The sequence below is a fragment of the Phacochoerus africanus genome, chromosome 1 (genome assembly GCF_016906955.1).
Source record: "Phacochoerus africanus isolate WHEZ1 chromosome 1, ROS_Pafr_v1, whole genome shotgun sequence".
In the NCBI taxonomy this organism is placed as follows: Eukaryota; Metazoa; Chordata; class Mammalia; order Artiodactyla; family Suidae; genus Phacochoerus; species Phacochoerus africanus.
The window spans coordinates 257,547,654-257,573,810 of record NC_062544.1 but is presented as its reverse complement, the minus strand read 5'-3'; the positions used below and the strand labels follow the sequence as shown (position 1 = coordinate 257,573,810).

The 26,157-nt window shown below is 35.6% G+C and overlaps 1 protein-coding gene across 7 annotated transcripts in view; it reads left to right on the top strand.

Moving 5' to 3' along the window:
- Positions 1-26,157, top strand: part of ROBO2 (roundabout guidance receptor 2) — a 601,587-nt gene that overhangs the window by 438,571 nt on the left and 136,859 nt on the right. For all 7 annotated transcript variants that reach the window (XM_047794525.1, XM_047794528.1, XM_047794527.1 and 4 more), the window contains exon 5: positions 7,624-7,762. In XM_047794525.1, the coding sequence (XP_047650481.1) occupies positions 7,624-7,762 (139 nt within the window). The remainder of the gene's footprint in view (positions 1-7,623; positions 7,763-26,157) is intronic.

Sequence of the window (26,157 nt, the reverse complement as noted above, 5' to 3'; positions counted from 1 at the left end):
TTTTTAGTAAAATTTCCTTATGAAGTGTCCCTGCTTTTATTTTTTCTAAGCTCCTTTGCCTGCCCTCTTCCTAGTGTTGTTTTGTCTTTTACACTGGAGACTTTTTTCAAATAGCAAGCAATCTGTTGTCATTCATTCATATTTAATTGCTGTTCACTAAAAAGACTGTTGGAAATTCTGTCAGCTGATGGCTTTCATAGTAGGATAATCAGATTGCAAACTAACCATTTTGTTGGGGCTGGTGATGTTGATTTTCAGTTATTGAATGAGAGATAACAGTTGATGAGTGTAGTTGAGATACTATGAGATAGAGCTATGTGGGAAGATATCTCAGAACCAAACCTTAGAAATACCTATGATTATTGATAACTGTGGCCTTGACTTAAGAATTCAAAACATAAAGTATAATTAAAATCAAGGTAATTATTAAGAGCTGTTCAGATAACGTTAAATATTAAATTACATTAAACATTACTACACAATATTAACTTGCAAACTTTAAAACAGCCAAATATGTCCATATTTGTTCACTTATTTAACAAAAATCTCAAAGTTCCCTCTGTGGTTCAGTGGAAATGAACCCGACTAGTATCCGTGAGGATGCTGGTTTGACCCTTGGCCCCCCTCAGTGGGTTAAGGATCTGGTGTTTCCATGAGCTGTGATGTAGGTCACAGATGCAGCTCAGATCTGGCATTGTTGTGGCTGTGGCTGTGGAGTAGGTTGGCAGCTACTGCTCCGATTCAACCCCTAGCCTAGCCTGGGAACTTCTATATGCCGCAGGTGTGGCAGTAAAAAAAGCAAAAAACAAAAACAAACAATAACAACAAAAATCTCTTGAACACCTACTGTGTGTCAAGTTCTGTTTAAGAGTTTTAAAAGAGTAGGGGATTGAAAAAACAGCTTGCTCTCAGCATGTCTCCCATAACACCAAGCTCTGCCTCTACAGCATGGTGAAAAAGGCATTTTTTTTTCCCCCTCTGAGAACATATACCTATGTTTGTTTTTGCTTTACAGGACGACTTCTCTCAGACAAAGAAAATTCTTGGCAAGAAAAGACATTAATGCAGCCAGGATTTATTTAATCACATTCAGACAGACTGATCATTATCATCCAGTCAGTTTTGGAAGGGCACAGTAATTCACAGTCGGTGGCTATCAAAAACCCTGCCCCTCATACATACCCAATTAAATATAGGGATTCATACTGAAACTAGCCATCTGACTTCCAAGTTTAATAGACACTTCTGAATGGTGGATCCTTCTGTATCAAATGAAAATAAGGTTTATAAGCAATGGTTGAGTCTCTTGTGCTTTTAGCGCATCTTTGATCATGGAGGACTTAAAGGACTACCTATGTCATTATTGCCATAAGGTGACTTTTATAACATCAACCAAAGTTTATTTTTAATTGTTTAGGCTGTCCTAGTAATAGCAGTCATGGTACAGTCATTGCCAATTTTATAACCATATTCAATGACTGAAGAGTTGAAAGGAGAAATTTATTCTTTGAGCACTTAATTTCCTTCATTGTAGCATGTAAGTAAGAAACTTAAGATATAATGCAACCACATTTCAGATTTATGGTTTGGGGGGGTAAATTGAATATTTTGCTTTCTGAATATTATTGACATAATTAAGACACTGGCATTTGATTTTATTATAGTTGCATTCTAGGTTGGATTTTTCACGATGTCACTTTGGAACTAAATTGACCTGACTACTTGAGAGCTGTACTTTACATAGTACCGCACTGCCAAACAACACTTCCATCTCAAGAGAGATTAACCTTATAAGCAAGTTATGCAGGTGATTCAAATCCAGTTAATCTCACCTAAAAAAAAATGTTAATTGCACTGGCAAAGACATTGCCTCTGAACACTCTATGGCTATGTAATTAAGGGTGAGGCCATTCACAGGGACTCTAATCTAATTGATAAGCAGACAGCAAATAGCCCTTGAGATTTCTCCCCCTGTCTTTCAATTTGTGATCAGACATAAGGTGATAACATGAAAAAATTAGTGACCTTATTTTGACATGCCTTAAAATTAGGTTTTCTCATTATTCAATTGTTCAAGATGTTTCACATATATTTATTTTAGTTGTTCAGAGCTCCATAGAGTACAAACTCCATAGAGGTATTAGTGGATATTGTATGTGGTCACTTATCAACTTACTGAATGATTTGCTCATCATCTTACTCTCTCATCATTCAAACCGTATTTGTTTGCAGATGATTTAGACAGCAAATAATAAACCCCAAGATAATTCCTTGTAATTTCTATTAATTTCTGTCTGAAAGGGGTGTGGTTTTGTGTTTGGCTTATACTAACAATAGCCACTTCAAAGGCAAAGCATTTAAAAATACATTTCTACCTTTACAACCTCTTTTTTTTTTCTAACTTTTTAGGGCCCCATCCACGGCATATGGAAGTTCCCAGGCTAGGGGTCGAATCTGAGCTGTAGCTGCTGGCCTACACCACAGTCACAGCAGCGCAGGATCTGAGCTTGTGTCTATGACCTATACCACAGCTCACAGCAATGCTGGATCCTTAACCACTGAGCAAGGCCAGGGATTGAACCTGCATCCTCGTGGATCCTAGTTGGGTTCATTAATCACTGAGCCACGAAGAGCACTCCCTCTACCTGTACAACTTCTTTAGTCTTTAATATTCATGTTTTTGGTTCTCAGATTTTCTGGAAATAAGTCTAGTTACAGAAATGGAAAACAATTTTTACAAAAAAAATTCTTTCCATTTAAGTAAATGTTAACCAAACATACTGTTTTTTTGTAGGCAGTTAAAATTACAAAGTAGAGGATAAGCTTAGTAAAATTAGCAGACAACAGTTAATAGAACAAACAGTACAATTTGAGATAACTGTTGCAATGGGTGCCATGAAATTCTCAGAATAATATTTTAAAAGTTGTGCCCAAACTCCAATGTATTGGTAAATTTTAATGTTACTTAAAAAGCCTTTAATGTTACTTATAAAGCCTTTCCTGATGTGCCATGTATATGCAAATGAATTCCTTCTGGGTTACTCATTGCATTTTCCATTTTTTTTAATCAGTGGAATTGCATTTTCCATTCTGAACCAATGTTAGGCTTCCAAAAATTCTATAGCACCTACTTTCCTGTGGTTATTTAGTTGCTAAGCAGCTAAACTCTGCTTGAGGGCAAAAGAGAATAGAGAAAATTCATGGTAAAGTTCACCATCCTTACTGAGTTCATCAGAACAATAGCGGGGAATCCCATATCCGTCTTCCTTCTTGAAATTATAAATCAGGTGCTACCCTGTGTCTCCATACAAAACAGTGGGGCTTAGAACATGTAAGATAACCAAAAATTCCTCAAGGACCCTGAGGTTGTCCCCTGAATGAAGAGACAACTTTCGTTTTGTGACAGCTCTAATGTAAATTTTACTCTTTGAATTAACTGTAGTCATGTTGCAATTTTGTGACTGATAGTATGTGAAAGAAGCATGCAAAAACTTTGCCTGAAAATATTCATGTGTATTTTAGTGGAGCTAATCTAGATACTCTTATTCAATTTACTTTGTAGTCCATATCATGCCATGAAAATTTTCACTGTTAGGTAGGTAGATAGGTAGATAGATAGATAGATAGATAGATAGATAGATAGATAGATAGATAGATAGATAGATGGTATTAACAACCCAGTATGTGAATTTGCCACAGTTTATCCTAAAATCTCCAGTTTTCCAATACTGCCAGCATTGCTGCAATGATCTGATGTTGTTCTTATCTTTTGTTGCAGTTACCAATGACCAAAGTTACTGTTCTATACTGTTTGTATTGCAGAATGTCTGCAAGTAATAACTATTTTGGTTTTTCTCCATTGCTCACACTTTTCTTCTTTTGTTATAGATTACTAATGTCGGCATATCCATCATGTTCCTGATTGTAATAGGCATGACTTTAGTATAATGTTTTTAAAGCAGTATTTCCATTTAGTTTCTGAAAAAATATCATCATGCTTAAGAAGCTTCTTGTAATTCCTTTTTATTTATTTATTTATTTATTTATTGTCTTTTCTAGGGCCGCTCCCACGGCATATGGAGGTTCCCAGGCTAGGGGTCCAATTGGAGCTGTAGCCACCGGCCTACGCCAGAGCCACAGCAACGCTGGATCCGAGCCGCGTCTGCAACCTACACCACAGCTCATGGCAACGCCGGATCCTTAACCCACTGAGCGAGGCCAGGGATCTAACCCGCAACCTCATGGTTCCTAGTCGGATTCGTTAACCACTGCCCCATGACGGGAACTCCCCCCTTTTTATTTAAAATTTTTAATCCAACAGATTCTATATGTCTACAACTGTGGTCATATGTATTTTTTAATCTCTATTATAGAAATAGCTTCCTCTATCATAGTAATTAAGAATGCATTTGACTGACAGGAACCTGACTAACAATGGCTTAAGCCTAAGGGGCCCATCTTTCTTCATATCTATCAGTTCTGTGATGAGAGGATCTATACACTCACACACCATCTCCGTAATTTACCTGCCCCTTTATTCCAGTTTCCTAAATGGAAATTTGAGAATTTTTCTAGGCTTTCCTTTCACATCTGATTGATCACTCAGTTTTGGTATCTATTCATTCTATTCCCTTTTCCATATCCCTAAAACCACTATGTCAGTCTAAGCTGAAATAATTTCTTTTTTTTTTTTTTGGCTTTTTAGGGCCACACCTGTGGCATATGGAGGTTTCCAGGCTAGGGGTCCAATCAGAGCTACAGCTGCTGGCCTACACCAGAGCCACAGCAACGCAGGATCTGAGCCGCGACTGCGACCTACACCATAGCTCATGGCAACACCAGATGCTTAACCCTATGAGCGAGGCCAGCGATAGAACCTGCAAACTCATGGTTCCTAGTCAGATTCATTTCTGCTGTGCCACGACAGGAACTCTAAATAACCATTTGACCAGAAGTTCCCATCATGGCTCAGCAGGAACGAATTTAGCTAGTATCCATGAGGACCTAGGTTGGATACCTGGCCTCGCTCAGTGGGTTAAAGGATCTGGCATTGCTGTGAGCTGTGGTGTAGGTTGCAGATGCAGCTCGGATCTGGCATTGCTGTGGCTGTGGTATAGCCCAGTGGCTACAGCTCCAACTCAACCCCTAGCCTGGGAACCTCCGTATGCCGAAGGTACGGCCTTAAAAAAAACAAAAAACAAAAACAAACAGAAACATTTGACATAATTCCCTGTTTCATATTCTCTTCTAATTCATTTTTCACAGATCTGCCAACACGATCTTTTTCATATGCTTATTAAAAATGGTGCTTGCTTATTTAAAATCCTTCAACAGGTCTCTATCACCTTAGGGCAGAGCTCACATTCCTTGACGTGGCATACAAGGCCCATTATGGTCTTACCATTTACTCTAGCTCACTAGCTTTATCTATCACCACTTTTCTGATGAAACCAAGCTGTTGGCTCTTCACCAGCCACCAAGCCCAAAGCCTGGCCTAGGAGAAGGTGCATTAACACATGCCGAATGAGTGAGTGGTTGAGGAAGGGACTTCTCTTAGCTTGCTCATCCGGATGCCAGCTTGTTGGACAATTCTGCGTTTAAAATCAGAGGCCGCAGGAGGGGGTCTCCTGACTGACCACTTTTCAGTCATATGTGACTTCAACAGTGGCTCGTCTCTTTTTTCACATGGGATTATTGCAACATTTGAATGAACTGGGTGAATATCCCTAAGCGGTAACAAAGAAGGAATCAATCCTGCTTTCTATGCTCATGATTCATTTTTTTCTATTAATATTCCAAACATCATAAGAAGATACTGATCCTATTGCCTATTTGATGCCAGAAACAATAGCTCAATATGAACAATGCCAGCACTAAAATAGTCTTTTGGAACGTAGAGTATCCAGAGTTCAAAAGGATAATGTGAAATAATTCCATCCAACTTGCAGATTTCTCTTGCCTAGAGGGAACACTTCACTGCTAATTGATTCTACCTAAAATCTTTTGAAGGAAACATTTCCCCAAGTTTTTACGGATTATTTCTAAATCGTGCGTTAGAAAAGCTCTCTCCGTGATAAATCCCACTCACTCCATTTTAGGGCTTGGGATTTTGGGGCCCCAGAGTACAGATACTTGAGCATATACAGCTCTGTGTTTTACAAAGAATTTTGGTTCTTACTGTCAGCTTCACTGCGGAGAGGTGCAGTTTTCTCCCTTCTCTATACCAGTGATGGTTGATTTCATTGCAATAAATATGACTTGTAACTTACACATTTGTTTTATAAATATGGATCTGTATTTAATCAATAAAATCATATATTTCAGTCTATACACAACTTATGTTTTTTGACGTGATTTATTTTCCTTAAAAGTTTCTTGCTAAATATGTGTAAGTTTTTGTGCCGCTGGATTCACATTTTTAAATTGGATTTGAAACTAAAGTTCTAAACGACTAAATATGGCCATATGGCCAGATAAATTGTGTCAACTCCCAATGGCTTTCATTTTTCTTTTCCTTGACTTCTCTTTCTACTTCAATAAGTAACAATATTAGACGTGCCTATGATTGAGAGACATGGGCTAATAAAAATTTAAATGCTAATTTTTCCTGTATCAGAATCAGATCATTATAAAAAAGTGGACAAGCTAGACAAGGAATTGAAGTATTTACAGATATGTAAAACTGCATTTTGTTTTATACTTCTTTCTCTCCAGTAGTAAGATTCTTATGGACAGGGATTTATTTTTTCCAGGCTTTATTTAAAGGAGGGGTAGAATGCAAATTAACAGTGCTAGATATAGATTAATAAGAAAAGAATAAAGGATGGGAACACTAAAATAGAATACTAGAGAAATAAACATAAAAATTAAGAAAAAATGGGCAACTATGTGGAATACTTAGAATATAATTGGAAGTGGCCTTAGAAAATTATGTATGACACTAAATAGTTTACAGTAATTAATGATAGTTTTTAATTTAAGAAGAATATCAGATTGACAGGTTTTTTTTTTAAGAAAAAAAATGAAGTAGACAGCTTTCCATACACGAAGTGAAAACATTTATGGAAATATTAGGTCCTTGACAAATAGGTAGCCTAAGTGACATAATTTAGGTAATACTTGTGTTGAGAGCATAACTTTGTTTTCTCTAGCAGTCTCGATGGAATATTAATCTTTTAATTTTTTATTAAAATTATTTTAATATTTTCCTTTGGATGTTTTCCATCAGTTTCAACCTTTGGTTTTCCCCCCTCAGCCACTGTAATGGATTAAAATAATCATTTTCATCTCTTTCCTTATTTCTGTGGAATTCAGTGTTCAGATATTTTATGACAGGATCTGCATGCTTTAGCTCAGGAATTCACGGAAGAATCAATTTAATATTTTTCCAACAGATTGTATGGACTTATATACAAAACACAGTTATCTATGTGTCCCAAAATATTTTCTTTTATACCATGTTGGATTCATAAGGCCTTATGAAGACATAGTTGAGCTATAAAGTTAGGTACCTACATACCAAAAATAAATGTTTCCTATGCTTTTTTCATAATGTACTCAATGCATGCACAGCATTCATTTCATCTTACTGTTTTTTGTTTGTTTGTTTTTTTCCCCCCTAAGAACGACCCACATTTCTCAGGAGGCCAATTAACCAGGTGGTGCTGGAGGAAGAAGGTGTAGAATTTCGTTGTCAGGTCCAGGGAGATCCTCAACCAACTGTGCGGTGGAAAAAGGATGATGCAGACTTGCCAAGAGGAAGGTAAGAACGTGATACAGATGGAAAATCATTAGATAACCACTGAATAATTAGAAAGAAAAAGATAGCCTCTAAGCTTGCACCACTAAGCACTCATATCTTTGTGTCTTATTTTCAAATATCTGATTTTTACATGTCTGCTATTTCAGATACCAAAGTCCTACAGGCTTTTGATGTCACTTTTTCATTGAATTTTCACATAAATTCCATCTGTTATCCTCCAGTGTCAAGGATTCCTGAGATGATTCCTTTCTCAAGGCCTCGTCTAGGTCTGGTGTTTCTTTCCTGCTGAATTCTTACCTACTCACCCACTCCATCTGCCCCCTCCAACTACTGCTCAGTTGCCGTGATGGTTCATCCACACAGGATACTCTCTGCTTTTCTTTATATATAGCTCAGAACATCCCTAACAAGAAGCTATTGAGTGTAGTGGACTATAGAGTCTACAGGAGAGAGCTCTTTCAACACAATAATGAAGAGGCAGCAAGTGGCTGACATCACTATGTGCACAAGGAATTTTTCACTTATAGACCACTTGCCATCTCTTCAAAGACACCTTCTCCTCCATTTCTTTTCTATTCGTCCTATCACCAAACCAATCTCTCAACTCTCTAGGGTAGGTCCAGAAATGCTTGCTGTCTTTCATAAAAATAAATGTAGAAGTTCCTGCTGTGGCACAGTGGGTAAATGATCAAGCTTGTCTCTGTGGTATTGCCGGTTCAATCCCCAGCTTGGCACAGTGGGTTAAGGATCCAGCCCTGCCACAGCTGTGGTGTAGGTTGTAGATCAGATGGGGTTCAAATGTTGATCCCTGGCCTGGAACTTCCATGCTGCAGGTGCTGCCAAAAAAGGAATAAATAAATAAATACATATAAAATTTATTTGCTTTTAAATTCTCCCAGAACTTTGCCTTTACAATCAAGCAAATCATTCAAGTATTTTTTTTCTGTGTAACAAGCAGTATTAGCTTTAAGATTTGTTTTCCTCCCTCTCAGCCCTGCTTTCTAAAATTTAGCCATCACACCTACTATAATCATTATCTGCAAAAAAATTCCACATCCTGCTATTTTTCTAATTTTCTTTCCTAAAAAAGAAATTAGGTTTTATTCAACTGAGAGAAATTAAACATGCTTTCACAGCAATCCATTGCCTTTTTTGTGCTTTCACTGGAACTGCTATCTACACAGTCCTGAATTTACACATTTATTTGAAAATCTCAATTTTCCATATCCTTAGGTTTGTTAAACTGTAGTTTCTAAAGTCACATCATCAACAGCACTGGCTTCAAATGGACCAAACATTTTAAATAGTGAGAAGTCCTATGCAATCTGTAGAAAGGAGATAAGTGAAATTTTTAATTGGGTTAGCTTTTCAGTATAATTAGTAGAAAAAGTTGCCTCTGTTTCTTTTCTCACTTCGCTCTCAAGACATCTCACTTTTTAAAAGAACGTTCTTCTCAGGAGGGGTTTAGGAATGTGAGGCTCCTCAAACTTTCTTGGTAGAGAAGCAGGTTGAAAAGTAAGTAGAGTTTATGGAATTGAGTTGTTGGAGTCCATCGGGTGTATTTACTCAGTAACTTTCACACATTTGAAGGCACTTAGGAACTTTTAAAATGCTGAAGTAAGACTAAGAAATTAATTATTTGTAAAAGTGGTTTGGACAAAGGTAAATTTTCAATTATTGGAAATAAAGACCCCGTCCATAAAAATAATCTTTTGTGTTAGAATTATTTTGGATTTATAGAAAAGTTACACAGAGATAGTACAGAGAATTCCCATCTGGTTTCCCCTATTGTTAGCATCTTCTGTTATCACGAAATGTTTGTCATTCATAATGAACAGATGCTGATACATGGTAATTAAACTTTATGCATTATTTTGATTTCACCAGTTTTTCCATTAATGTCTTCCTTTTCTCCAGGATCCTATATAGGGTATTTATTTAGCTGAATATTATAGGATATTACATTTAGTTGTCCTGTTTCCTCAGCCTCCTCTGTTTTACAACAGGTTCTCAATCTTTCCTTGTTTTTGTGTCCTTGACAGTCTTAAAGGAGTACTGGTCAGGTATCCTAGGAGTGTTCCCCAAACGTGGTCTTCTCTAGTGTTTTCTCATGATTAGACTTGGTTTGTGGGACTTTAGGAAGGGAGCCACAGAGAGTGCCCTTTTTGTCACATAATTATCGGGGGTTACATGATAGTCACAAAACATCCCTTGTGATCCTGCCATTTTTTTAATCATTAAACAAGACCCAATTGAGGAAAGCCACGAAAATAGAAAGCTGTGAAGTTGTGTTACATTTTAATGGGTCTATGTCTTTGAAGTAAGGTAAAATACAACTTAATCCCAGTTTGATCTGTTCCCAGATTGCTCTAGGTGTTAGGTCATAAACCTGACAACTTTATTTGCCACAGTATTCTCCAAGCCTTGCCATATTCAAGGAATACATAAAATCAAACAACAGCACTAAAATGCAGATTAAGAATGTTTGATAGAAAGGCCTCTAAAGAAAGAGTTGGAACTTTTAGACATCTTCCCTCTGCTAACATTTCCTTAAAACCTTTTCATAGGTTTGTCCTCTTTCTTCTTCTATTCCTGGGATGATACAACAGCAGTGCTTTGTGTGACCAGCTCAATATTTTTAAGGAATTAGGCAAATGGAAATGTTGTGTAAGCTTTAAATTGAATGTTAGAAAGGCTTAAAACAAGGATCAGTGCAATGAAGAAATTGAGGTCAGTGTTTTTTATCATGATAGAAGCCATGTACTTTTTCTTAAAATCTAAATTTTAAATGGTATTTCAAAGACGCTTCTTCATTCTTAGATTTGTATGCATTAGCATAAGCTTCACTTATGCATAATGAGGGGGAAAGAGACCTCTTTACTTGCTGAGAAATAACAGTAATGACTTTTAACCAGCCATAGCCTAAATCAACAACATCGATCCTATTACATTATTTAGGTCTCAGACTAGGGAGATGGCCATTGTTCTTGTGTGAGCAATTGTGTGGAATGGTGTGGAGGATGACATTTCTTTGGCTTAACATTTAATGCAGTTTGAATAAGGTTTGTGTAGTGGTTCATGCTTAACACATTTATAGTAAAGCTTTGTAGGGCAGCTGCATAGCCTGTAATTACTATGTAAGTAATATGTGACTGTTTTTCCTTTGGAGACTAGAACAGCTTTTCAATTCAAGTTTAAATTTATGAAATGCTGTGATAGCTATTTAAACTTTCAACACAGAAGAAGATATCTGTGCCAACCTTTCAGTAACCAGAGATGAATTAAGGGAGTATTTTTTTCTTTGCCGTGAAAATATTTTTTTAAGTAGTTCCCATATACCTCTTTCTTTGATTTAACCCTTAACTCCTGACCTTTCTCAGTAACTGTAGTTAATGAAATGACCACTTACTATTGGTGGGTTGTATAAAAGACATTTTTTTGATTAGATAAATATTTAGGTGAAGTTGGTAAATAGCAACTTTTCCATATGACATAAGGACAAAATAGAAAGAAACCTTCATTTTATATATACTACTGTCACAATGTTACTTGCTTGCATAAACATCTGAATATTCTACTATTTCACAATTGAAGATTTCAGGAAGAAAAAGGAGGTCACTGCTTCTTTTTTTTTTTTTTTTGTGACTGTGCCAAGTATCTTTTTCCTAGAGGGTCTCAATACATATGTGCTCAAATAAATCAACACTGGCTCATACTTTACACATCACGGAAAATAAAGCGGGTGGAGCAACAAAATGAGGAGATGAAAGGAAAGACGTTTTATAGTTCCTAATGATTATGTGTTTGAAAAGCATAGTTTTTTCAAGGCATAATTTAAATTGTAGGAGAAACACTTTAAAGTTTACCTGTGTTTATTAAGTGCCTGTTGTTTTATACTGCTCATTGCTAGTCTATTAAAAAAAGAGTCATTTTAAGCAAGGTAAATATGCTGGCACTGATTATTTTTTATTCTATGTTAACCACATTGAGTGACATAGGCAAGTATTTACACCCTGAATATACTGCTTAAGGTTAAAACTGAAGAATTCTAGTTTCTTGTTTGGGTGCTACCTTCTTTTTTTTCCCCAGGCAAACCTAGAGCTTTTTGCTAATTAGTCCTCTTTTGATGGTCAACTGCCTTCAACACATCCTTCCACAAAGTGTTTCTAGTGATAGAAATTACTGATATTTATAACAACTGGGGCAAACTTCATTTTATGCCATGTTCCATCATAACATAGGGATGTTGTATATTTTTAACATAAAAAATGTATATATTGAAGCGCCCTGAAAAACATCATGTATTGATATAAAAGGAAAAGAGGAGTTCCCGTTGTGGCGCAGTGGTTAACGAATCCGACTAGGAACCATGAGGTTTCGGGTTCAATCCTGGGCCCTTCTCAGTGGGTTAAGGATCTGGCGTTGCCGTGAGCTGTGGTGTAGGTTGTAGACTCGGCTCAGATCCTGCGTTGCTGTGGCTCTGGTGTAGGCTGGTGGCTACAGCTCCAATTGGACCCCTAGCCTGGGAACCTCCATATGCCACAGGAGCAGCCCAAGAAATGGCAAAAAGACAAAAGAAAAAAAAGAATATCATATAAATAACCAACTAAATATATATAAATAAACAACTGAAGACATAACAATAAAGTTGAACTACACCAAGACTACAAGAGTCTGTTCAATTTAATGTTCATGAGTTGAATAAAAATATATTTTTGGAATTTGGGTAAGAAGTAGTATGATTGGTTAAAGTATGATTTTTTTATCTTCATTTGTCAGTACAGCTTGTATTTCAGGTAATTATTAGCAACCTTTAAAGAACTGTTAAGCAGGAGTTTAACATCTTGCATCAATACATAGTTTAGTGTATCACCATTAGTTAGTTCCAAGATATTTTTATTCCATTTTTATTTATTTTCTAAACTATCTCTAAAGGGACTCTAACTTCCTCAATAAGGATCTAGAATAGAGAAAGGGATGTTCATAGTTTGTCACAGAAAAAAAAAAGAAATAAAATATGCCACTTACATTCTTATGTATGCCTGTGAATTCTAAATGCAGTTGATGGCTTGCATATAGTGGGTATAATTCATGAATATTTCATAAAAATAGAAAAGGGACCAGAGAAAAAGATTTTCAAGATATATAGTGCAAAAATTCTCTCAATTGTCCTGAAGCCACTGACAAATTTCTTTTTCAAAAGTGCAGGTCTCTTTTAAGAGAGACTTTATAATAGAGTTCTTAGTTCCATGAAATGTGAGACTCACATAAATACATGATTCCTTAAGAAAAGGAACTGAATAGGACCACTTATAAATCTCCTTTTTGTGGCTTTTTTACACTAAATGGCTCCCTCCACTTAGCCCTAGAAAATGTTCTTATATTAATTGTTTGGAAGCTCCATTGTTTAGAGCACGTGCTTCTGGGATGCAGGGATGCTGAACAGGTGCTTAGCTTCCCTGCCGAGGAGATCAGCCTTCTTCACATACAGTGTGTGTTTCAAGGACATGTGGTAATTTGGGCTCATGATAAATAACCACACTGATTAGGTTGGCTGGTCAAGATTGGTCAATTAAAATGGTTTTCAAAAAAGAAGGAAAAAAACGAGAGCAGGAGAAAAGCAATGTATATAAATATTGTATGTGGCATTTGAAAAAAGGAATGATCCCTAGGATTCAGAAATAAAAGGAAAATGTAAATGAAAATTCTATCTTTTTTTTTTAGCTATACAGATGTCTTAGCAATTTATATTTGAAAAAGTTAGAACTGCATGAACCATTATCTTGGGGTCTTTCAGTACAGCTATGAATAACATAAAGAATATTTAGGCCATTGTCAGGGATGTTGGATTTAAGCCTTGTTCTGACACTGTTTGATCATTTATCCCTTTAGTTATGCTCACATATTCTCAAAATGATGTTCAACAGATTGAGCTACCACTAACTAGGAGTGTGACCTTGAAGAAGCTATTTAAACTCTTTGTGTTTTACATCATGAAGACATGGACCAACAATGAAGTGGGACTAATGATTAACCTACACTTTGACTCACTTGTACAGGGTGAATAATTATGCCATCCCTTCTAACTCAAAGGGTTATTAAAATGATATAGCTAATTCAGAGCACTGTAAACACTGTACAGTGGGTGCACATAACAGGTGCCATAGTTTTATAAATCCAACTGATTGGTGGTATTTATTAGTTATATATAGATAACTACAGAGAAAAAAATAGTTAATGCTAAAAAATAGAGAGTATATAATTTTCATAGAATAATTATACAGTCTACTCTCCCTAGCCAATTGATTTCCATAGAAACACATAAAATATTATTGATTTAAGAGATAGCACTTTTGCTTTTAAAGCATCTAGATTTATTTATAAATTTTGCCAGCCAATTTGCCAAGCCTGAAAGTTGCCACCCATTTTTCTACAGATATTATATTCTAGCTCTAGTGCAATCAGACATCTGGATTGAGAATTTCAAATTTCACACATTATATTGTATCATTTGTCTGCTGATAATAAGAAAACTGCCACCTTTATAAGAAGATTGTGTAATGATAATAGCAAGTATTTTCAGAGGACTTACTATTTGCCGTGCATGCTTTTAAATATTTTTGGTATACATTAATTTCATTATTTTAAAGAAGAGTGTTCCAGCATAATATTAGTCTCATTTGAGTGATGTGGAAATAGAAGCTTAAAAGAGTTAAGTTTCCGAAGTCACACATTAATATGTGCTAGGACCAGGACTTGACTTAGAAACTCTCCAACATGAAACCTGCATTTTAAATTAATGGGCTCCATAATTATTTGATGATGAATTATTTATGGAATTGAGCTGCTTATGTTTTAGAAAAAAATTTAGATAATTCTTTAGAAACACTGTATTTGAATAACTTTATAGGAATACTGCAGAGCATCACAGTTAAATGTACTATTTTCATAACCCACACATATAAGGGCCTTAGTTTTGAAAATCTAAACTTGGACCAGGTCAAGTTTACCTCCTTAGAAGCTGAAAATACAGATTTTGTTTGTAAACAGAATTAATTAGCAATTTTCAGAGGGATGCCAAAATGGTACTTTTTCCTTTGTTCTCATCAAATAGGTGCTAATAGTTGCTGTTAACACAAAACTGATTGCCACCTAGGGTGGGGAGTGCAAGTTGCCACGTCCAGTGACCACATTGGCCCATCTGTCGAGAATCCCTGCTCAGGAACAATGCAAGAACTGACATCCAATTTGGGTTCTGGCCAGTGGTCAGCTAACAAGCTGGGACACACTTGGAATAAGAAATGCGTTGAAGTCAGAAATGCTCTGCTGTCCATTAACTGGCATCGCTCATGTGTGGGCAGAGCCAAGACCAGGTGCCAGTTTGCAGAGCAAAAGGATCTGCCTGAGTGCCACCTGTCAATGGCATATGACAGGAGTCACAGCAGGTGTGCTTCTTCCATCAAAGTGTGGCAAGTTAGAGTTCAGCTAGACTAGGTTTGGGACCAGGGTGACATTTCCCATCTTAGCCCAAATAGGAGGACAAGCCCATGGCTTACCAGAAGCTAGTCATCTTGTCACAACATATCCTAAGTGGATATACTGGACATTTATCATTTGAGATCTCTCTCTCACAGTTAAGTTCATAGCTTTTTTTTTTTAAACCACTGCAGCAATGCCAGATCCTTAACTCATGTGCCACAGTGGGAACTCTACTAATTCTTACCTTGACTAAAGACTGTATTGTGTATTGTGTTGACTGTGTCAACACAAATACTTGCCTTTATAAAACACTTTGTTGTTAGAATCACTCGGATGAATTAATCACCCCACAGGTTTTTCTTAAGATACATTTCTGGTTGGTTTTTCCTCTGTTGTTATTCTTAATAAATTGACTTGTAATGTGGGGCTGCAAAGTAAGCTAGAATTTAGGAGATCCACATTCTTATCCTGGCTCTGCCATAATTTGTCATGGTATTTTAAACAATTTATGCTACATGTCTGAGTACCACAGTCCACATCTGCAAAATGTGTAGGTTGCGTTGGACGGCTTCTGTAGTACCTTTAGATTCTGAAATGGTATGAATCTTTGAATGGCAACAAGGGAGAGTGATTTTAAAAGAATAACAATGCATTTTTTATAGGAAAAAAACCCCTTGATTTATTCCATTATTACATTATTCCAGTATTACACATGGGAAAAGTAAGGCAAATGAAGTTAGGTATGCCAGAGTCACTCAGTAAAGGATCTAGGATTGCTAGACTCCAAAGTCTACACTCTTGACCACTACCTTGAGGTGCCGGATGGGATCAACTTTTTTTCTATTTTCCACTTGGAATTGAAGATTAGGAAAATCACAGCTTAGCAAATGCTTGCCTAGAAGTGTTACTTTCATAAGACAGCTGCCAGATATATCTGTTTAGTAAAGGACATAATAAAGATTTTATAAGCTTAATCATAATGGTACTTACAAACAATGTATAAATCCATTATAGCATATCAAATAAATAAGGTTTCATCTTTCAAGAGAGTATTTTTTAATATTTTCATAATATCTGATTGTGGACACTTATGAATTGGAAGGCTGGCCAGAGTTCCTGGTTTTATATTTCCTACAAACATATTTTTTATTATTATTTTTATTTCTTATAATAGTCCCTCTGGGGAAGTTGCTGCTTGACCCAGATATTCAAATATGAAGTGTAAGAGAAAGGGAAAAAGATGAATAACTTGAGACCCAGTATTACAATGGCAAGGTGAATGAGGATTATATCTTCATTACCATGTGAAGAAGATATAGTTGCCTATATCTTAGATCCACACACTAGTTTTATGTACAAACTTTAATAAATCAGACTTGTTCCTTGTATTGTTTAAATGTTCTTTCTTTGATTATTTTTCATTTTCTTGACCTATCAACAATTGAGAGATATATGTGAAATCTTCCATTATGGTAGTGAAATTCTACAGGTTCATCAATTTTTGCTGTTATGCTTTTTGTTGATTGCACACAATTCGAGAATTATTAATAGCTTTCTTAGTGACTGTCAGTGAACGCGAATGGGGAAAAAATTTTGGTTAAACTGATTCATACTCAAGTGTAAAGAAATCCCCTCTCAAACTTTCCCAAATCATTTACATTTTGAATCAAATGATGAAATTATCTCTTATTTAATAATTGGAATAAATAAATAAGTTTACTCATGGGTAAAAAAAGAAGATCCAATCACCAAAGATAAAAGATAAGAGAATCCTTCCAAAGCATTTTAAGAATATACCCTACGCTACTACAATAGTATCAGTTCTTGGTGAAATCAATTTTAGTTGGGAGGTAGTATTAACTCATTGGAGAGTCTTTCTAAAAGACCATATGTAGGAGGGGAAATTGTGGTTGAGGCATAGTGAACTTTTGCCAAGAAATTAAATTGCTAGAATTAAAGTACTTCTCTTCTAAGAAGATGATTAATCAATCATATAGATCTATGGAACAGCCTTGTGACAAAATCTCAGTGCAGAAATCTTGCAAGTTATTCTTACGAGCATAACAGTCAAAATTCCAAAGATTGCAATATCTTTCCACTCACTTCATCAAATGTATAGGCTTTGGGGGCTTTTATAAAGAATATCTGGTTGAGTATTCTGTGTCATTGGAATTCGTACAACATATGACATTTGTTATAAAAAATGTTCAATGAAAACTATAAATATTTCATTCATTAACTCACATTTTCTAATAGTTTTGTCCAAATATTTACAGCGCATATAAACAGAAATAAAAAGGTCAATCAGGATTTTACCTTTATTTGAGAGATTTCATAAAGAGAAAGAAAGAAAATATTTTGAACATAACTTATAGTCCGATATCAATTATCTTAAAGGAATAATGAAAATCTCCAATGTAGATAATGAAATATTTCATGAATTATTTCAAAAGTAATGAGACCATTAATGAAACATTTTTATGTGTCTATATCCCAACATATAAAAAAGATGAGCTTGTTCTCAAGGATTTTAGTATATGATATATAAAACATCAATCATTAAATAAGGAAAACTATATACAGACTATGATAGACAAGACTGTGCAGAGTTTCAGAAAATAAAAGCTTCTCTATTCCCATATGGCACTAGAGAGGGGTCTGAAAAGAAGAATAGAATTTCTGTAAGTGGAAAGAAGACTATTCCAAGAGATGGAAGCAGGATGAAAAAGCTTTGGTGGTGAAAAATGTAGGCCAACAATTAGTGGTTCAGTTTCCCTGGAGTGTAGTGGAGTGGCACTTAAGGCCAACAAGGTTAGTTGAGGCTTTATTATAAAAGCCTCTAATTCCAAGTGAAGTGTTTATACTGAACACACTATGAACTAGGGATTCACTAAGTTCATTGAATAGAAATTTATTTTTGATTCTATGTTTAGAAAATTGATTCTTACATTTATATGTAGTGTACCTTGTAGTAGAGAAAGTTTGGAGGTAGGCATACCTGGTAAGAAGTTGTTAAAAGGCAGTTAGTGGATCACATTTGGGTATTTCCTGGGAATACACAAAAATAGGTATTAATGTAAGTGGTAATACAAAGAAAATGATTTTTTAAATTGGAAATCGTATATCAGGGTTCATGGGAAAAGAAGGGTTAAAAGTAATACTGATGTTTATACTGAGAGTGGGTACCTGGGTGAATGATGGTGTCTTTAATAAATAGAAAAAAGTTTCTTTAACCCAAATCATATTTAATCATATCACAATAGCATATGTCACTGAATTCAAGTTAGCATTGTTTGTGCAATCCAACAATACTTTTTCTCTGAGTTAAGGTTCCAAAGATAACAGTCTTTTCTTTTTGCCCTAGCTATGAAGGTTATGCCAGTGAAATGGACAAATAATACCCTGATTGGATTTGACGTAAACATGTCATCAATGAACACAAGACTAATGACTTGAAATGAATGTATATTTTTGCGTATTTTCTAGGATATATTAGGCAAGGAATTTTTCTTCATATTTCTTGCTCCTTACATACTTGCTCAACTGATAAAACTAGTTAAGAGTAGCCTAATTAGAGAGGTGTCTTAAACCTTCATTTTCAAGTAGACCTACCTACCAACCCTCAAGTTATGTGATACAAGTAACAGTGACAAGTGCTCCTAGGTCGTTTAGTTGAATTTCTAAATTATTTCATAAACACATTTCATTAGGAAGTGTCTGTGGGCAGAAGGCAAGAGAAGAAAGCCTTCTGAACTTTCCATTACACTGCCGAGACTGAACTGATCTCTGAGGATACAGAAGTCCCCCTGCTCCAAGTGCTCACTTTGAACATGGATGAAGGAGACTTCTTGTAGTTTGTCCATCAGTGATGGCAAGGCTGCCATGTAGATGGCAAATTAAAAAATCTATTTTACCCCAAAATTATAATCTCTTATTATTTCCACCTCTTCTGAGTATAAGAAGAATGGAAGCTGCTCATCAAAAAGTGTGGTCCGAGCACTGATTTCTGCAGACTCTTGTGGATTTAATCTCTAAAGTCTTTTTCTAAAAGGATTTAAAGTTGAGGTTAAATTCTGACCAACACACAGCTGTGAGATATATCCATTTTTCCAAAGTAGATATGGCAGTTTCTAGTCCTGTTGTAAAACTAAATTGTCTTATTGCATTTATGCCAATAAAATAATTATTTCTAAACTGAAGGATAATTTAACCTGCCTCACCACATTATTTGTTTCAACAGGGTCTCCTTAATGGTGATACATTTGCACTTTTTTACCCTAAATTTTTATGTTTTAATTAGTTATAGTAATACCTGGAATATTTTAAAAATATTTAAAAGCAGCACATTTAAGTGATTGCAATTATTATTTGAATAATAATCTAAAGGTTAGTGAAAAATTATCAAAGATGGTTGCATATTAAGGATAGTAATGAAAATAATTAAACACTCCTTTCCAAAATTGTGAACCAAAGGAAAAGCCCAATATTTCTAGTACAGTTTGAACTTGATTTCATATGAAAGTGGAAGGAAAAGTACATGATTATATTATATATGTATATCAATACATAATTGAGATTTTTCTAGGCAAAGGCAACAGAAAGACAGTGGGACAAGAAAAACAAAGATATTGGGAAACATCTTATGGACCAGGAAATCTAGGCAAGGTAGACAAATAAGTGTTGATACCAAGAAGTGATAGACATGGAGGGAGAGTTTAAATTTGTAAATTGATTAAGAGAGTAGGAACCATCTAAGGTTATGGCAGGATTGGATATTTGAACTTCCGATTTCAAAGGAGGAGCCATTCCACTTTAGGGTAAGGTCTAAGATCTTGCTATGAGGCAATGACAAATGGAGATGGAGACAGTATCTCTGAAAGAGGGAGTACGAGGGAAATGAGGAACAGCTAAGGCAAATCTTAGAGGATATTTATTGGGCATTTACTATATGCCAGGTTCATGTCTCAACACCCTAAATGCATTAACTCATTTTATCCTCACAATGGCTCTAGGAAGTACATCCTTATTAAATGTCATCTTTGTCAGAGAAAGAAAGTCTAAGATTCCTTTTGAAAACTAGGTGGCATGATTGCTATTCAGTCATACAATATAGGACTTTGTTTGCTTTTTACATTTTGTTTTGTTTGTCTTGAGAATAGTTCATTCCCCGCAACCCCCCCAAAAGGATTGAGTAACTGCTCTATGTTAGGCTCTGGGTAATTATTTGGAATGGTCGAGATGTTCCTATTTTTCTCTTTTCCTCCACCCTTAGACAAACCCAGAGGAAAGAGCCAGATTTCCATTATAAGGCATGGAGATGAAGGTAAAAATCTGAGAAAGATAGAGGATAAGGAAGATTTACAAATCAGCAAACAAGTAGTTCAGAAAGCACAGTGAAAAATTTGGGGGAGATAATCCCCCCAAAACGTGTGAGAGTTTATTTCAAGGGAGACAATACTCACTGTAGAGGAGGTGTAAATGAGAATAAGATGACGGGAGAAGATGGAAACTGGAGTGATGACCAAGGATAAGAGGCTGTGAAATTTACAGTTGTCCACAGACTTGCCAAGAGGGTTCATCCCTGGAGTGTCCAATGTCTGCCATGGGTATGGAAGATGGAGGAGACAGGGGTACTCGAAGGGCAGCCATAGACTCAGTGATTAAAACTTGGAGGCACTTCTAGTGTGGGGTGAGTGGGTTGCTTTGGCCTTTCTAGAGTGGCTCAGCTCTAGTTTGGTTTAATGGCCCACTTTTGGGGGTGGGGTGGGGGTCCTGGTTCCAAGACGGTTACTGTCTGGGATCCCTGGCAGTGGTTCAAGGCCTTGCCTTTTGGGCCTACTTATCCTGTGATGTGAAAACTGCTCTTTGTTGAGTCAACTATTTTTATTCCATTGTGGCTATTTTAGACATCTTTTTTTCATTTGCTTTCTCTTTGCTTTTTCCTTGGAAAACTCCCTGCCCTCAGCTCTGCCAAAGAGAGCTGGTAGAGGGATTTTCAATCCATGGGTGCAGCTTACAAGGTTGGATCCACCTACACCTGGACTAGAGATAACAAAGATCACGTTTAAGAAAAGCCAAAAAAGGATAAAATATTATTTAGTTAATCAAAGCAGTCAGAATGCCATTGTATTTCAGTATAAGCTTCCAGAACAGAACATCAAGTTCCCTTCAGAGATCAGTTTGTTTCTTACTGTTTCCCTGCACGTCTAATCTCCTGAGATTTTTGTTTCCTTTCCTACCCCAATAAATGTTGTATTAATTTTAATTTTTTAAAGGATATCTACTCTTCATACTGCTGTTAAGTGTGCCCTGCCTCAAAATGCTTGCAACTGGAACCCTAAAAGTATAGAGGAAGGTTCATTCCTTCACTCAAACTATAAACTTCAGACTATGCTTGCAGATGAAAAGAATGTAACCCACAAAGGCTAAGAGTACAGGAAACTTTCCTCAATATCCCTTTGCCAGCAAAAGAACGACCTATTGTGTTCACCTCAGAGTCCCAGCTCTCAATCATGATTTAAGAGCTTGACTTTAAGTTACACCTTAAATATTAAAGATTAAGAAAGTATCACCTGGAGCTTAGGCTACCAAAAAGTGCTTAGGTTAGTTTTAGCAGCAATTTCATTTATTATCTGTGAAAGGATTTTGTTGGAAAAATTGTGAGCAGAGATTGTTTTAGGAAAATTGACCAACTTTTCCTATTTGCATCTGCCAAGAATGAAAAAAGCAGAAGATCTAAATTTCTCCAAGATGGTTTATGTTTTACAGAAAAGTATCTTGATTCAAATGTGAGTTGTTAAGAAGCACTCTTTTCTAGCAATCAAAAAAATGACAGATTTCTAAGTGGCCACTTCTCCATGTTCATTGTAATCCATATAATAATACTGATTAGCTGATGAGTGTGTTTCCAATTATCAGTGAATGATTCCATAAGATCAATAAGTGATTTTTATCCTAAAAATACTTCTGTTGAAAACAAAGCAATAGACCTTGTAATATTTTCATATAAAAGCTCCATAGTTAAGTTTTCATTGAATGTGTAATTACTGAATGCCTATTATTGCAGATATTACTTTATTTTCTGAAATAATCTAAAAGGTGTAAGGTGATTTTCAGCTGGATTGAGTGCAAGTATTTTAAAAATTGAAAACAAACTTTTCAAGTCTTCCTAAGGGAAAGAAGCATTTACTTGTGTAGACGTTAATTATTTCTTGGTTCAATTCATAGTTTTTACAAGTGGCAAACTTAATGATTAATAATGCAGATACATAATAAAATTATAAGTGCTAATTTAAAACACTTTTTCTAGAATTGGAACCAGACATATTATAATAAGTAGTAGATGATTTCAAAAACTAAAAATGCTGAGAAAATAAATTTCCCTCCATGAAAAACAAAGGTGCTTTTGAGATGAGACCAGCCATTCAGGAAGTTTTATTAATGTAGAGTCCTCACGTAATTCAAGCAATGCAAAGAGACTCAGGGAGTTGAACTAATAACAGTAACATTCCAGTTTGTGATTAAAAAATGCAGTGTTATTTCTTTCATTCTTTTTTCCTCCCCAATTCCATAGCTATTGTAAAAGGTTTGGAGGGGGCGGTCCCCAAATTATCTTAATTGTATTCATAAAAGCTAGACAATCATGAAAGGTACCTTAAAAACTTTAGGTACTTTGGGGATTGCAAAGTATGAGAAATGTGTAAAATGTGGTTATGTTATAAAATTTTGCCAATTTTCAAAAAACTTTGATATTTTTAAAGTAAATTTAAGCTTATAGGAAATCTCCCCACTAGCTAAGAGGGAATGTTGCTTAGCTAGGAGGAAGAAATAAAATAGATTCTTTAATTTAAATTTGGAAATGATTTTAACATACCATATACTCTGTTTCTTAAAAAATCAATAATATTTTCTCTTTTGACACACTTTTAAGATCATTCATTCAATATAAGAGCGCACACAAATAAAACCTTGCATACAAACTGTTGTTTTAAGTATTAAAAAAATTATTTTGTTTTGTTTATTATTTAGCTGAACAGATGGTAATGGTTTTGACACAATTCAGTTCCCGTTTTCTTTGGGAAAAAAACAACACAAAAACCAGAGCTTCTTTTCCCACTTTGTCACAGCTGGTTACCAATCAATCTCAATTCACGCTACAGTGATGATAGCACATGTTGTCCGGGGGCCAAATCTGATTGGGTTGCATTTTTCAGCAGTGTTTCATATCAGAAAAAAAAAAAAAAAGGTATCTTTATAGTGGGGACTGTCAGCACATGATTGTACAACTGTCATTAATCAAACCTGGCAACAATGACTGCATTTATGTAAGTCTGAGACCGGCAGATTTCACAATCAAAATCACCCAATTTCTGTTAGGATTTCCGTACCAGTTGTGTGTGTGTGTGTGTGTGTGTGTGTTTTAATATGTTCCTTTTTTTAAATTTTTAATTAAAATCAGACAATACCTCCTACATGTTGATCATATATCATTTATACTGTGCTTTAAAAGTAACTGTTTTATACAAAGTATGCTCTAGTTACTCAGGATTTATTCTCCACTATGTAAAGAAGGCTAAAAGCAAATCAGGGTAAAATTTAGGAAATTAGACTGTTCAATAAAAGAATATTTTTACAGTGTGTATATGTATTAGGGAACACATTTATGAATCTCCTGGGATTACAGTTGGCTTTAAAATAATACTGAGAAAAATATTGTTACTTTCTGGAGTTTTTGATGCTTTGAACAGAGTCTGATATAGAAATACACACCTGCCCAAAGCATACACATACACACACACAGAGCAAGAAACACACACATCATATGGAAAAGGTGTGTTGCTCTGTGTTAGAAAAATAAATGGATTTGCTGCAGAGGACACCAATTTCAGTCTCTTTATAATTCAAGACAGCAATCTCAGCATCTTCTTTAAAATGGCATTTGGAAATAGGCATTTTCTCAAAGTCATTTATTGTTGTGAAATCTTATATTAACCTCAGCTGTAAACTGTGAAGATCTCTTTAAATATAAGGAACTATTATTTATAAGTATTTATATTACTCAATATTTGCTTTCTATGGAAAAATGAATATTTCCCCAATTATTCAACCCAATAGTATAAAGCATCTGAGATTACTGTTAGGCATGTACCGATTTACCCAGAAAGAAATCCAAGAAATAAAGCCACATTTACTGGACCTCTGGAAATCTTTGACATCTAATTGCTTGTGAAATATGTACTTTTAGGAAGCACATTACTGTCTCAGAAACATTATGACCCGGCAGAGAAAGCAGAAACTGGCAGTTGATACTCATGACAATTTTTCCTTGGATGATAATTAACTCAAGGAGTGTGTTATTGGGAAAGGATCTTTGTTGTATTTTGTCTCAGGTTGCCTAAATGTGAAAACAATGAGCCAAATATTTACTTTTCTTTGAGTTTTGAAGTTATTTAAAAGTAATTTCTTTAAAACCAATCCTTATATTTGCTAAGGTTTTTTTGCGGGCAAGAGCTAGTTTGATCACAATTATAAGGTCTTTCATTTCTCTGACCTGAGGTGCATCTTATAGTAAACAATTAATAAAGGTACTATGATATGCTTCAGTCTCCTGGGATATGGAAACCATCAAGGGTCAGGCTAGAGACTGGCACAGCAGTTCCGTAATGTTGGAAGGAACAGTAGTGTCTTCAGTTGTATGGTTCTTTAGACTTGGGTAGGCAGTGTGATGAAAGAGTGTGCCCTTTGGAGGATGACTGAACTTGAGTTGAAAATCCAAATTTCTATGTGAAAATGTCAACATTTTAAATTACATCAATTATTCCAATAATTTTAAAACATTTGTGAGTCAAAACACACACACACACACACACACACACACACAGCTACGCACAGACAGTTTGCTCTCATGAAGATTTCCATCCACAAAGGAACAAATTGCAATTAAGAATTTATAGTATCAAGTGTAAATTTCTGTACCCAGACCATGAGCCCTCAATTCTAATAACAACTCTGCCACAAAAAGCTTAATAATGATATTGACCATTTATTCATTGAACCATCTAGGAAAAATTTGTGGGAGCAGCTGCAATTTTGGTAGTATATCCCCTGCTTACTTAATTTCCCTTTATAGATTCATACAATTTTTAAAAATGGAATCTTTATGTTTTCTCTTGGTAGAAAGTTATAACCTCTAATACAGTTGATGAAGAATGTGCCAGGAAACCTACTTTTTAATATGGGCCAAACTTTTGCTCTGGATAACAAAATGCTATTTTTCTAATCTTAAAATTAGGACATTAAACAAGACATTAAACAAGACTCAATTGTTTGCTTTGTCTCAGAGTTTATAAACTGTTGGTTTCTTGGAATATCAATTTCATTTCTTTTCTTATAATTACATAATTAAATAGCCTCCCTCTCCCTTATCCTAGAGGTATTTTATTTAGGCTTCAAGTGTTCTCCTTTCATATTGACATTTGGGGACTCACCGAATATTTCCATCTTTACTGATTCATGTACTTCATGGTCCCTAGACTTAAATAATATTCTTTTGAAGTTATTATTTTTAACACATGAAGAGTTCAAATTCATGTATATCACCTTTTCAATTTTTATGTCTGTATTTCCTTTCTTTCTTTTCTTTTCTTTTTTTTTTTTTTTTGTCTTTTTGCTATTTCTTTGGGCCGCTCCTGTGGCATATGGAGGTTCCCAGGCTAGGGGTCGAATCGGAGCTTTAGCCGCCAGCCTACGCCAGAGCCACAGCAACGCAGGATCCGAGCTGCGTCTGCGACCTACACCACAGCTCACGGCAACGCCAGATCCTTAACCCACTGAGCAAGGCCAGGGATCGAACCCACAACCTCATGGTTCCTGGTCGGATTCGTTAACCACTGCGCCACCACGGGAACTCCTGTACT